This window comes from Mus pahari, chromosome 17 (assembly GCF_900095145.1).
Source record: "Mus pahari chromosome 17, PAHARI_EIJ_v1.1, whole genome shotgun sequence".
NCBI lineage: Eukaryota > Metazoa > Chordata > Mammalia > Rodentia > Muridae > Mus > Mus pahari.
This window is the reverse complement of record NC_034606.1, coordinates 63,350,468-63,363,736: the sequence shown is the minus strand read 5'-3', so window position 1 is coordinate 63,363,736 and position 13,269 is coordinate 63,350,468. Positions and strand designations below refer to the sequence as shown.

The window sequence follows — 13,269 nt, the reverse complement described above, 5'->3', positions numbered from 1 at the left end:
ATCCCAGCAACCACATGGTGGCTCACAACCATCTGTAATGGGATCTGATGCCCTCTTCTGGTGTGTCTGAAGACAGCTACAGTGTACTCATATACATAAAATAAATAAATAAATCTTTTTTTAAAAAAATGTTGTCCTTATAAGAGTTTGCCTTGGTAATGGTGTCTGTTCACTGCAGTAACACCCTGACTGAGACCTTTCACACATGTACCTTTCTTGATCTATGGGGGTGGAATGCAGGCTAAAAGACAGGGAAACGCTATCATCTATGAGCACCGCTGCTGAAGTGGGAACAGAGGCGAGAGAATGACTGTCACCATGATGCACACTCAGTGACCCTCACACTAATAATAAATAAAACAAAAATTGAAAATAAGATGAAAAATAAAAAAAATATATAGGGCAGAGAGATATAGAAGAAGACATCCCCCCTTGACCTCTGGCCTTTGCATGTGCGCACACACGCACGCACGACTTATCTAGCGTATGTGAGGTCCTAAGCTTTACCATAGGTATGGTAAAAATAAAGAAAAGACAAAGCCATGTACACTGACCTTTATAGTCCTATCACTTGAGAAGCAGAGGTCAGAGTTCAATGTCATATTTAACTGCATATTGAGTTTGAAGCTAGAAGCTAGAATGGGCTACATGTGATCCAACAACAACAGAAGAAAAAGAAGAAGAAGAAGAAGAAGAAGAAGAAGAAGAAGAAGAAGAAGAAGAAGAAGAAGAAGAAGAAGAAGAAGAAGAAAGCAGCTAAGCCAGGTGTGGTGGTGCACGCCTTTAATCCCAGCACTCAGGAGGCAGAGGCCGAAGGATTCCTGAGTTCGAGGCCAGCCTGGTCTACAAAGTGAGTTCCAGGACAGCCAGGGGTATACAGAGAAACCCTGTCTTAGAGAAAAAAAAAAAAGAAAGAAAAGAAAAGAAAAAAGAAAAAACAGAAAGCAGCAAAAATACAGCCAGTTTAAGCTGGCCGTCTTGGCCTAGTCAAACTCACTTGGCAAACTATATGGCTTCATGCTTCCTATTTTATTTATTTAATGTATATGGATGTGTGTCCCTGCACCACTTGTGTGTCTGTTGCCCATGGGGTCCCTGGAACTGGAGTTACAGATGGTTGTCATTACCGTGTGGTGCTGGGAAGGAATCCAGCCTTGATCCTCTGGAAGAGTGGTCAGTGCTCTTAACCACTGAGCCATCTCTCCAGTTCTCTTGATTCCTAACACTTAAATTGCTCAAAATTCACATGGCCACCACTAAATTCTTAATCTTGCCATTGCTTAGTTGCTCTCTTTTCAGTCATTTTCTTCTCAGTGAATGACAGCTTTGACCTTTATCTTCATGGCAAAAATCTTCAAGTCAGGAGTAGCCTCTGTAGGCACCAGGCACACATGTGGTGTGCTCGCGCGCGCACACACACATGCACCTTTAAATTGTGTATCAGCCTTGGCTTATCGGTTTTACACCTCATGTGAGGCCAGGCTTTCAGCAAACCCTGACCCTCAGTCTGTAAAGTTCACATCTCCAGCTTTTCCCTTCCACCCTACAGCCTTCTCTCCAACTGCAGTTGGAACCATCCTTTCTGCAAATGAAGCCGTGCTGAAGAGACCTGACTCAGTTCCCTGCTCCCACTTCAGGTAGCTCACAACTGTCTGTAACTCCAGCACCTCTGGCCTCCAAGCACAGAGCCAGACACAAGCAATTTTAAAAGTAAATAAATAAAATTTAATTTCCCTGATCACATCTTTCCAATGATTCCTTCTCTCACTCAAAACCCAAAAGCTTGACAGTGACTACCAGGCCTCTCCAGGTCTGACCTTGTTCCTTCTTAGGTCTTCAGTTTCACAACCAACCAAATTTTCCCTTGAGAATTACTCCTTTATTGATCTTTCTGACCCTTTTAACATACCAAGCACGTTCCTTTGTCAAGGTCTATGTACATTTCTGTCTTTTGGAATGTTCCTCCTCTAGATATCTTGGGGGTTTGCTATTGTTGTTGTTTTGTTTTGAGGCGGTCTTACTGCATAGCCCTGGCTGGTCTGGAATTTACCATGTATACTAGGCTAGCCCCATAGCCTGGAATTCCCACAGATCGGCTTGCAAACAAAAAGCAGGGCCCATGAGCTGCCACTCCTAGCTCTGGCCTCAAAATATATTTTAAAAATTGTTTATTAGATTTGTTTTTCTTTGTAGTACAAATGTTTTGCCTGCTCGCATGTATGTGCACCACACTCATACCTACTGATTCCCAAGGAACCAAGGTTAGGAGTGGTTGTGAGCCACCTCGTGGACCCTGGGGAATTGAACCTAAGTCTTCTGCAAAAGCAGCAAGTGCTCTTCGCTGCTGATCTGTAAGTCTGCTATCCTGGAATTCTTGATCTCCCTCCCTCAACTTCCTTTTTCTAGGTATATGGGACAGGGGGCTCTCTGTCACTTTTGGCTACAGTTACCTAAAGAATTGAAGTCGAAACTCTGTAGTAAAACAGACGCCTTGGGATAGCTCTAGGAGGGAGGCGGTGGGGGAGGGTGAAAGCTTTGCTTAGACGTTCGTTCGGATCTAGAGAGAGAGAACAGCGGAGCAGAGCTCAGAGTTCTTGGGCAAGCCTTTGAAGCACAGGCAGGCAGCAGGCGCTACCCCCTCGGGCTGGGAGGGTGTAACCCATCCATCAACCTCTAGTAGACAAGGGGGTAACATTCTGTCTACGGTGGTTCAGAAGACTCGTTTGGGCTAACTACTGAATGTGGGGGCTTCTCTGGAGTCCAGTAGTTCGTCTGCAACCTCTCTGGCGCCTCTGGGTGGTGGCCTTCGGTGCTGCAGTGAAAGACCGGTGAGGTGGAGGGAGGCGCACGGCTGAGCTCACCGCCGCAGGCGCATCCATCCCTCCAGGGCCTATAATTTGGGTTCCCTGGGCTGGCCGCCCCTATCAGCGGCTTAGCAACAGATGAGTCACCCAAGACCCCAGCCAAGGCAAACATCAGGGGAGGGGGAGGAGGAGGAGATTCCCGAGTGTAGCCCGGCTTTAGCCACCGCCTCAGTTGCTTGATTTCCCCATCTCCAGAGGTCCCCACTCTTTTATTTGACACTCCCCGCCCTTCAGGGCCTGGATGTTCTTCCCACAATGTTTTGCTACCCCCCCATCCCTGCGAGGGCCAGAGGGGCCTTCCACTTTTCTCATCAAAAGGAAGATGGGCCAGGTTGCTCCCATTTCCTCCCTGCAGTGATAGCAGCCCCCTTTTCTCCCCCCTCTCATCTTGATCCCAACCCTTGTCAAGGTCTCTCTGGTTCCTGCCCCTCCCCTTTCTTGGAGCTGGCTGCATGCTTGGGGTATTAGGCAATGGGTGTGCACCCACAGGCCTCTCCAGGCCCCGCCTGCCCCACCGCCCTCTAGCTGCCTGTGGGTCAGTGCTCAGGCCAGACGGTCGGCAGGAGGGCACCCTCGGCCAGCTCAGGCCACCCACTGCCTGCCTGTGGCCTCTTATCAAAGAGCAAGACTTCAGAGAGGCGAGAGAACAGCGGTATGAGTTCTTAGGTTTGGGACAGTTCAACTTGGGGAGCCCCCAGGCCACTAAGGGCGCTAATCTTCCTTAGTCCCTTTATCATCATCATCATCAACAACAACATCATCATCATGTTTTTTGAAATAGGGTCTCTCTACATAGCCTGGCTGTCCCAGAACTGACTACGTAGACCAGCCTGGCCCTGAATTCAAGGAGATCCACCTGCCTCTGCCTCCCAAGTGCTGGGAGTAAAAGCATGGCATACACACAGACACACACACCTGCCCCAGCTTGTCCTAGTCCCTTCTTGACATTTGACTGAATGATAGAACTTGAATGACAGAACTAAGTAAAGATAGCATTAGGGACAAATAGGAACAAGACAAAATCCAACGTGTGAATGGGACTGCAGCCACGTGGAGAAACATGAATGGCCTTGAGATGCTGATGAAGGATCCGATAAATACCCTTCCAGGGTCCTGGGTGAGTCCCAGGCTGACAGGCAGGAGAGAGGATGGGGCGCTGGTGAGGTCTGGGTTCTGGAGTAGGGTAGAAGTTACTGAGACAGTGCTGGTCCATCTCAGAAGTTACACATGGGTTGGCCTTCTTCCCCTCAATGGGAATGAGCTCTTGGGCTGCCTTTCCCTACTCCAGAGGTGGGGGACTCAGAAAGAGCACCCCCACTGTGGTCCAGGCTGTCTGGCTCATCTCCGAAGCACTCAATAGTAAATCCAGATACCTAACTTCCTCTGTACTAGACTCCTAGCCAGGGATGCCTCTTCAACACAAGGCAAGACTTGCAAGAATGGAGACCAGGGGCTGGCTGCCCAGCCTTGCTGCTAGCCACCGCCAATGAAGAGGTGGTGTGGCTGTGGGTACCAGCCCTGTGCTTCTGTTTCCTGGGGGGTCGGCCCTGGACCGGTGTGCCTTGGGTGCGCAGGGCCAGTCATGCTGTGCTTGGGGCCGCGGTCTGGCAGGGGCTGGGGGTGGTTGGGAAGCCTTGAGGCCCCTCTCTGGCAAAAATAGTCCGCAGTGGTTAGAGCTAGGAGGGTGAGTCAGGCGGGAGTGCGGTGGCGCCTAACCCCTTCACTGCCGCCACTGCCTCTGCTTGGGCTCACCCAGGCCAGGTTCTTTCCCCCCCCCCGCCCTCCCTCCCCCACCCCCGCTGCCCTGAAGTTGGGCTCTCTTTAGGATCCTCAGGCCTCCCCCAGCTCTTGTGCGCGAGCGTGGAGCGTGGAGCGTGGAGCGTGCATTTGGGTTATCTCAAGCATTCATCCAGGAATTCCGGAGAGGAGACCCCTGAAATCTCGGATGCCTACCAGAGAAGGGGAGCGTAGGGGCTGACAGGAAGTCTTAGGAGCTACCAAAGCTTTTGACCAAGGCCAAATTCTGAAGCCAAACCTGAGCCCTCCCAAGGGGCAGGCGTAAGGCTCGGAGGTGGGCGGGAGCCAAGCCACACAGTGGCTCCTCACTTGCAGGCTCAGAGTGCCCTGGTGCGCACAGGCTCGTGGGCTCTCCAAGAGACCGTCAGAAACCCGAAGGTCGTCCAGCTCCGTCCTCAGCGTGTCAAAGGAGCGCTTCAGTCACCCACTCTCGGTGACAAACGGAGGCAAAGAAAAACGATGAAAGGCACTCCCATTGGGACCAGATTCTGGTCCCTTAGGGTCACCGCACTCTCCCTACAGCCTCGGGAGACCCCGGAGCAGGTGAGTGGAACTCCGACCACTTGCCCCTGGAGTGGAGCTAATCGTGATCCCGGCGTTCTGTGTGTGTGTGTGTGTGTGTGTGTGTGTGTGTGTACACACGCTTGGGATGGGGGGAGCGGCTGCGTTCTCCTGGTCAAGTCAGGGGGTGGGGTGCGGGTGGGGTGGGGATGCCCCGGGCTCTGGGAGGGGCCGCAGTTCCGTCAGCTCTAGCAGAACCACCCGTGAGGAGTTAGGTCGAGCAGAGCCAAAGCCCCCGGTGCTTCGTCGCGGGTTCGCTCGCTAGCTATCTGGAGCACTCCCTCCCTTACACCCTCCCTTCCTCCCGGCGGCCGCGGCGACGCCGGGGAAGCGGCAGAGAGGAGTGGCTGGGCGCTGGGAGAATGCTGCTCCGCCGAGGGGGCTGAACCCGACAGTTTCCCCACGGTTTAAGCCCCACGAGCCGGGCCCGAGTGACTCAACCGCGAGCCTCGTGGATCCTGCACCTGAACCGCTGGAGGTAATGGGGCGGAAGAGAACAGGGAGGGCAGAGACTAGACAGGCACGCGGGCGGTCAGACAAGACAGACAGACAGACAGACAGACAGACAGACAGACAGACAGACAGACAAGCGTCCCCCCTCAAGAGCACAGACACGCCTAGAAAGCCAGATATAGAGATACCTACAGAATAAAGAAGTGCCTTAGGATTCAGAGGGCAATGAGGGGGTGGGATGAGAATTGGGGTCGGACCCTTGGGGACTAGACGGTGTCGCAGTGCAGAGGGAGCGTGTAGTTAGGAAAGGGGCGTGGGTAGAAGGGGAATCTGTGGCCTTGGAGCAGGGCACCTGGTTTCCCTCGGGGCCTTTGCAGCTCACTTTCCCCCTGGTGGGCGCCGAGGCCGGGGAGTGGTTCCAAGAGCCTGGCCTCGGACCCTTCTAACCTAGCTTTCCTGGCATTGCCAGCACGAGGAGGCGACACCCCTCCAGGTGGTGGGGAACCCCCTTCTAATCCCTCCCTCTAACCCTGTAAGGGCGGGCAGATCAGTCGTGGGGCCCACAGAGAGGGAGCGGTTGGTGAGGAGGGATCAAGGGTCTGAGAGAATCGGTCTCAAATGGGCATGTGAGTGTCCCAGAACCCTGCGTCGTGTCTGGCTGGCTCGGATTCCAGGGGTGCTCCGGAGCTGCTCGGACCCTTCCTCTTTGACGGGTTCCAGAACGCAGACACTGGGAGTCAAGGGGTGACTAGTAGTGCACAGTTTGGGGAGGGGTGAGAAAAGCTAGTGGGGCCTTATTGGTGGCTTAAGGAGCTGAAACAGAGCATCCTTCGGTCCCAGGGAGACAATCTAGTCCTCATCAAATGTCCCTGTCCCCGCAGGCACTGACTGACTTGCCCACCGGAGCCTCCGGGCTTCGACATGCTGGAGGAGCCCCGGTCTCGGCCTCCGCCCTTAGGCCTCGCGGGTCTCCTGTTCTTGGCTTTGTTCAGTCGGTGAGCGTTTTTTATCCAGTTCCAGGGGGAGGGACAGCACCGATCTGGGTTAGGGGGGATGGGGAGGGGGCGTGCGACTAGACCCCAGACCCTTGTCGCTTGTCCTCAGGGCTCTAAGCAATGAGATTCTGGGCCTTAAACTTCCCGGTGAGCCGCCGCTGACGGCCAACACCGTGTGCTTGACCCTGTCCGGACTGAGTAAGCGACAGCTGGGGCTGTGCCTGCGCAGCCCCGACGTGACGGCGTCGGCGCTCCAGGGGCTGCACATCGCCGTTCACGAGTGTCAGCACCAGCTGCGCGACCAGCGCTGGAACTGCTCGGCGCTGGAGGGCGGCGGCCGGCTGCCGCACCACAGCGCCATCCTCAAGCGCGGTGAGCCTGACGGGGCGGCTGTGTGTGCTGCTGCCCAGGCGCGGGGGGCAGGCCGAGGCGCGCGGAGGCGGGAAGGGACCGGCTCACGGCTTCGGGAGGGGCCTCTCCGGGAATTTCCCCAGGAGCCGCGCTCGGCTAGATCTGGTCACCCGGCTGGGCCTCTGCCTGCCTGCCTGCCTTCCACCTGCGTCGCTGGCGAGGTAGCTGGGTCCCTGCTTCCCTACCCCTTTTCTGCCTCCACCTAGTTCGGATCTGGGATGCACCTGTGAACAAGAGATGCCCCCCAACCCAAGAAACTTCAAACATCCCCCCTCAACCCCCTATTTTTCTCTCCCCTCCCTCTCCACCCAGACAAGTCCAGGCTGGTGTCCCCAGAGTCTCAGCGGGGGTGGGGTGACGCCCCCAACCGTTTAAGGGTTAAACCTGCTCCCCTAATTGCTGGGGTTCCCAGGAGCCAAAGCTGGGAACAAAGACCCTGATGGCTTTGAAGCTGGGGAGTAGCCCCCTCCTCTGTGCTGTGGGGGCCCCAGGTGTCCCTCACCTGAACAGGTGAGGAATGGCTGGAGGGCCACAAAACAGGTCACTGCTGGCCTGGTCTAGAAGGAATGGTCCGGGAGGCTCCATTGCCTCTTCCTATACTCAACTGAAGTTTACTCCCAGAGGACTAATGATCCACGGGGGGGGGGGGGGACTCAGTCCAGGGATAGGGTAGTGCTTTGGGGACTATGGGGTTAATAGGCAGCTGCCATCTGCAGGGGAATTCCCAAGACGTGTGCAAACAGCTTCACCCTTGGATGGTTGGGGGATCTTGGGGCTGGCCCTGGAGCCCTAGATTCCCGGGTAAGAGGGGCCTGGCCTCCAAACCAACTGTCTTTTATCTTCTCAGAACTCTTGCTTGGAAGTGCCCTTGCTTAAAATGAAACGAGGGACCCCCTCCTTCTCTGCAGGGCCTGATAGAGTGGAAGGCTTTGACACCCAGAGGGTGAGGATGGCTCTCTCTCTAAGCCTGGGAAAGACTTGTCATCCCAAGCCTCCTCCTCCTCCTCAGTGACCCCCCAAAACATAACAGAGAAGCCAACCTTTTAAAAGGGCCTTGGGGAAAATCACTCCCGGCTTTCTCCTCCTCCCAGTATTTTATAAGGTAATAGCAGGTTAGAATAAACATAAAGGGCAAATATAAAACTAGAACCTGGGAAGGGGTTGGGCAGCCCCAGCATGCGAGGGGTTGTTACTGCAGTGGTAGCCGTGGTTAAAAGACTCATTTAATAAGGTGGGGGAAGAACCCCAAAGCCAAAGGTGCCCCCACAAGCTCCCTGCAGAGAGATGCAGAACTCCTGGAACCTTCAGAAGTCCTCAGGACTCTTTCAGAATTATCTCAGATCCAGAGGGCTCTCTAGGCCAGTGGTTCTCAACCTCTCTGGAGGGCAGAGAGGGTATGCAGTCCCTAAGGGTTGATCTTGAGGGGTCAAAAGTCAGATATCCTGCATATCAAATATTTACATGATGGTTCACAGCAAAATTCCAGATATGAAGCAGCAAGGAAATAATTTTATGGTTGGGGTCATCACAACCTGAGGGAACTTGTATTAAAGGGTTATAGCTTTAGGAAAGTCAAGAACCATTGTCACACCCCAAAATGACAGATTTACAGAGCTTTGGCTTTAGTGGTATCATGACCCATGGGTCTCTTCAAAGCTGATGGGTTTGAGGCCTGGTGTTATTTCTTGTCTCAGAGTGCTGTCCCAAATCACTCAGCTGATAAATGACAGGACTCAGTTAGAAATTTCTGACATTGGCTACTGGTGAGAGCTCACACCTATAATCCTAGTGCTTGGGAAGCTGAGGCAGGAGCATTGTCAAGAGTTCAAGGCCAGCTTGGGCTACATAGAAGATCCAATTGGATTTTTTTTTTTTTTGCTTTTAGAGCATGGCTGGCGTCTCTTCCCCAGCCTGCCATCTGCCTTCTCTCCTCAGCTCCCTGTCAACCTTACCCCAATCCATTTTCTCTCCAGGTTTCCGAGAGAGTGCATTCTCCTTCTCCATGCTGGCTGCAGGGGTCATGCATGCAGTTGCCACAGCCTGCAGCCTGGGCAAGCTGGTGAGCTGCGGCTGCGGCTGGAAGGGTAGTGGTGAGCAGGACCGACTTCGGGCCAAGCTGCTGCAGCTTCAGGCACTGTCTCGGGGCAAGACTTTCCCCATCTCCCAGCCCAGCCCTGTTCCTGGCTCAGTCCCCAGCCCAGGCCCCCAGGACACGTGGGAATGGGGTGGCTGTAACCACGACATGGACTTTGGAGAGAAGTTCTCCCGGGATTTCTTGGATTCCAGGGAAGCTCCCCGGGATATCCAGGCGAGAATGCGGATCCACAACAACAGGGTGGGACGCCAGGTGGGTGTGTTTACCTCGGCCTGGGTCTCCTTCTGGTTCTGAAACAGCCTTGCTGTGTAGTACAGGCTGGCTTCAGATTTGGAATCCTCCCAGTCTGAGGGTTGTGGCTGTAGGTGTGGCCACCGAGCTAGGCTTTTCTCAGTCTCTCTGTCCCTCCCTCCCTCCCTCCTGAGAGGCCCCACGAGTAATGGGATGAGGTATGGTGAGTGATCTTGTTACTAGCAAGCTTGTCGCTAGCTAGCAGTCACCCAAAATATGTTTAGACTCTATAGGAAGCTGCCTGGTGGCATTCGCCATATGTTAAGGCTGAGCTAGCATATAATATCTTATTATTATTTTTTACATTTAAAGTTATCTTATTATTATTTTTTACATTTAAGGTGTATCAGTGCTTTACCTGCATGTATAGGTCTGGGCACCATTTGTGTGTCTGGTGCACTCAGAGGCCAGGAGAGGGCTTTGGACTCCCTAAAACTGGGGTTATTGTCTTTTTTAAAAAATATTTATTTATTTATTTAATGTATGTGAGTACACTGCTACTGTCTTCAGACATACCAGATGAAGGTATTCATTCCATCCCATTACAGATGGTTGTGAGCCATCATGTGGTTGCTGGGAATTGAACTCAGGACCTCTGGAAGAGCAGACGGTGCTCTTAACCATCTCTCCAACGGGGTTATTGTTGTGAGTCACCACGTGGGTACTGGGAATTGAACCCAGGTCCTCTGGGAGAGCAGCAGCCAGTGTTCTTAACTATCCAGTCACATCTCTAGCCCCTCATATGCTGTATTCTATATGTGCCTAGTACTTGGCTCACTACATAGACACTGTTACAACAGCTGCCTTCCCCGACAGACTTTAGGGCATTCTGGCTTACAGTCTCCATTTTACCCATGTTTATTCTGGAAAGAGCTGTTGTCTCCTTGTGAGCTAGTGATCAAAGATGGGTAAATGCTTCCTTTCAGTTCCCTTCCTTGTTCTGTTCATTTGCACCCCCTAAACGCTCCCCTCTTTGTCACCCTGCTGTTGTAGGTGGTAACAGAAAACCTGAAGCGGAAGTGCAAATGCCATGGAACGTCAGGCAGCTGCCAATTCAAGACCTGTTGGAGGGCAGCGCCAGAGTTCCGGGCCATCGGGGCAGCACTGAGGGAGAGGCTGAGCAGAGCCATCTTCATCGATACCCACAACCGCAACTCTGGAGCGTTCCAGCCCCGCCTACGTCCACGGCGCCTCTCAGGAGAGCTGGTTTACTTCGAGAAGTCTCCTGACTTCTGTGAGCGAGACCCTGCTTTGGGTTCCCCAGGCACGAGAGGCCGGGCTTGCAACAAGACCAGCCGCCTCTTGGATGGCTGTGGCAGCCTGTGCTGTGGCCGTGGGCACAACGTCCTCCGGCAGACGCGAGTGGAGCGCTGTCACTGTCGTTTCCACTGGTGCTGTTATGTGCTGTGTGATGAGTGTAAAGTCACGGAGTGGGTCAATGTGTGTAAGTGAAGGTGAGCCTCTCGCCTAGGGACGACAGCGAGGAGGAACACTGTGTGAGGGCTGCTCTCTTTCAGCCCTTTGCTTGGATTTCTGTCTAGGGTTTATCATGGCTCCCGGAAGCTCAAAGCATCTACCTGAGAACAGCTCTGGGGGTGTAAGGTCAGGTGAAATCTGTAATGAGCAGCCTTTTGTGGGGGAAGTGGCCACCACATTCTGTTCTTATACACCCGAATAGACTAAGATGAAATGCACTGTATTGTTAGCGTTTTCTCTACCTACAGGTCCCTCGGGCCCAGATTCCTACTTCCTTTAGATAGGGAGTCTATCTTTTGGCTACTCCTCTTCCTCGAAGGATAACAGCAGGCATTGTGTGGAGTCAATAAGACCCGTATATATAGCAAGAGACCACCTCTTCCTATTTGTGGTTCTCAAACTCCTCCACTGCAGCCCAGAACCTCCTCTTATGGGACCTCGGGTGACAATAATGAGAGGTTTTCGGTTGGAAAAGGACAGAGTACCACAGGGAAGCCTCAGACAGCTGTCTTGTCAGGCTCTTGGAAGGGTTCTCCTTCCGTTGAAAGGGTCTCTCCAAGGAAAAGGTTTTAGCCATAACTTTTGGAGTCCCTTTTCCTTCTCCAGCAGGAAGGGTGGGAATGGATAATTTATTGTACTGAGACATGTTCTTGGTTCCTGTTTGAAACTAAAATAAACTAAGTTACTGAACTACTGGACTGGCGGATGCAGATGGTGCTATGTCTAGCCACACTCGGGGTAGTAGCCCGTGTTTTTTCTCTTTCGAGGTGAAGTCTACACTCCTGTACTCAGTGACTTTTTATGTATCCTGCTGACTTCCACAAAGGATTTGAAATGATGCTCAAAGACTGAGTTTAGGTTTTCAGTCTGTAAAAACCAAGGTGGACTTCTGGGTGTGAAGGACTTTTAGATCCAAATGTACATAGACCTTGTTCACCCTGAGCCCTCGGCTCCAGGGTCACCTTCATCATTACTCAGACCCAAAGCTGGCGGCTTTTCCCCCTGTAAAGGGCTAGCTGGTAGATACACTAGGCTATTTATACTGTGGTCTCGATGTTGACAACTCGCCTCCACCATACTTACCCAGTTCTTCTGTTATAGACCCCAAATAGTTATGGGCAGGGGGTGAACAAAAGCAGACACAGACCTCACATAAGTGGATGGGGATGATAGCTGTGTTCAACACAGCTCACAAAGCTGGTGTGTAGGGCCAGACCCTGCCCTCTGACTGTCACTTGGTGACCCCTTTGCTATACTACATGGTCATGTCTGCAATGGGAGTTTCAGATCTTGAACTTATCTTAACAATTAAGTGGACAATTAAAGGACAGGTACTGTTGTCTCTAAGTCCAAACCAGAGAATTGGGCGGTGGGGGTGGGGGAGGGATGTACATCAAGGGTGATGGAAAAAAATGAGAGGATTCCTATGCTAGAAATGCAGAATGTGTTGTTTGTTGGGGAAGAGCCTCACTATGTACCCCAAGCTAGTCAGGCGGTCAGTACACCCCCAGGCTGGCTTCAGACTTTCCACTGTGCCTCATTCTCAGAGTACTGGGATTGCAAGTAGGCCTTACCAGACCCGGCTAAAATTAGATAATTTTAGCAAAACTAGCATTCTCGGCCACTGAATTATTTGCATATATATTTTGTCTTTCTTTATTCAATGTTATTTTTGTATTTAATCTGAGTAAAATAATTTCTTTATCTTTTCAATTTTTCTACATTTATTTGTGTGTGTGTGTGTGTGTGTGTGTGTGTGAGAGAGAGAGAGAGAGAGAGAGAGTATGCCAATGCGTGTGAGTGCACATGTGAGTGGATTCAGGCATACTGTGGTGGAACTCATATGGAAGTCATGGGACATCGTGCAGAAGTGCAGAATGCAGGGACTGAGTTTAGGTCTTCAGACTTGCAGTGGAAGGATCCTGGCCTGACCTGCTGGGTCATCCTGCTGCCCCTCCATTGTCTTTTCAGATATAAGTAGAGAGATGAGTTTTTTTTTTTTTTCCCCACAACATCTCCAATTCCTAGCCTAATGTCTTTGAAAAGAAGCACCTTTAAGATGCATTGTGGACAGAGGCAGGAGGATTTCTGAGTTCGAGGCCAGCCTGGTCTACAGAGTGAATTCCAGGACAGCGGGGCTACACAAAGAAACCCTGTCTCGAAAAACCAAAAAAAAAAAAAAAAAAAGTAATGTAGAGGGGCTGGGGAGATGGCTCAGTGGTTCAGAGCACTGGCTGTTCTTCCAGAAGATCCAGGTTCAATTCCTAGTACCTACATGTCAGTTGACAAATGTCTGTAACTCCAGTTCTAGGGGATTTGACACCTT

The 13,269-nt window shown here is 52.1% G+C and overlaps 1 protein-coding gene across 1 annotated transcript; it reads left to right on the top strand.

The window, feature by feature from the left end:
* Positions 1-5,449: 5,449 nt before the first annotated feature.
* Wnt10b (Wnt family member 10B) lies at positions 5,450-11,675 on the top strand. The gene is made up of 5 exons (XM_021217200.2): positions 5,450-5,700; positions 6,557-6,670; positions 6,780-7,042; positions 9,055-9,428; positions 10,461-11,675. The coding sequence occupies exons 2-5, from the start codon at positions 6,597-6,599 to the stop codon at positions 10,917-10,919; spliced, it is 1,170 nt and encodes a 389-aa protein (XP_021072859.1). The 5' UTR covers positions 5,450-5,700; positions 6,557-6,596; the 3' UTR covers positions 10,920-11,675.
* Positions 11,676-13,269: the final 1,594 nt, after the last annotated feature.

Coding starts and splice junctions, on each gene's coding strand:
- Wnt10b (XM_021217200.2), top strand. CDS start 6,597: ATGCTGGAGGAGCCCCGGTCTCGGCCTCCGCCCTTAGGCCTCGCGGGT. Junction 7,043..9,054: donor CAGCGCCATCCTCAAGCGCG/GTGAGCCTGACG, acceptor TTTTCTCTCCAG/GTTTCCGAGAGAGTGCATTC. Junction 9,429..10,460: donor ACAACAGGGTGGGACGCCAG/GTGGGTGTGTTT, acceptor CTGCTGTTGTAG/GTGGTAACAGAAAACCTGAA.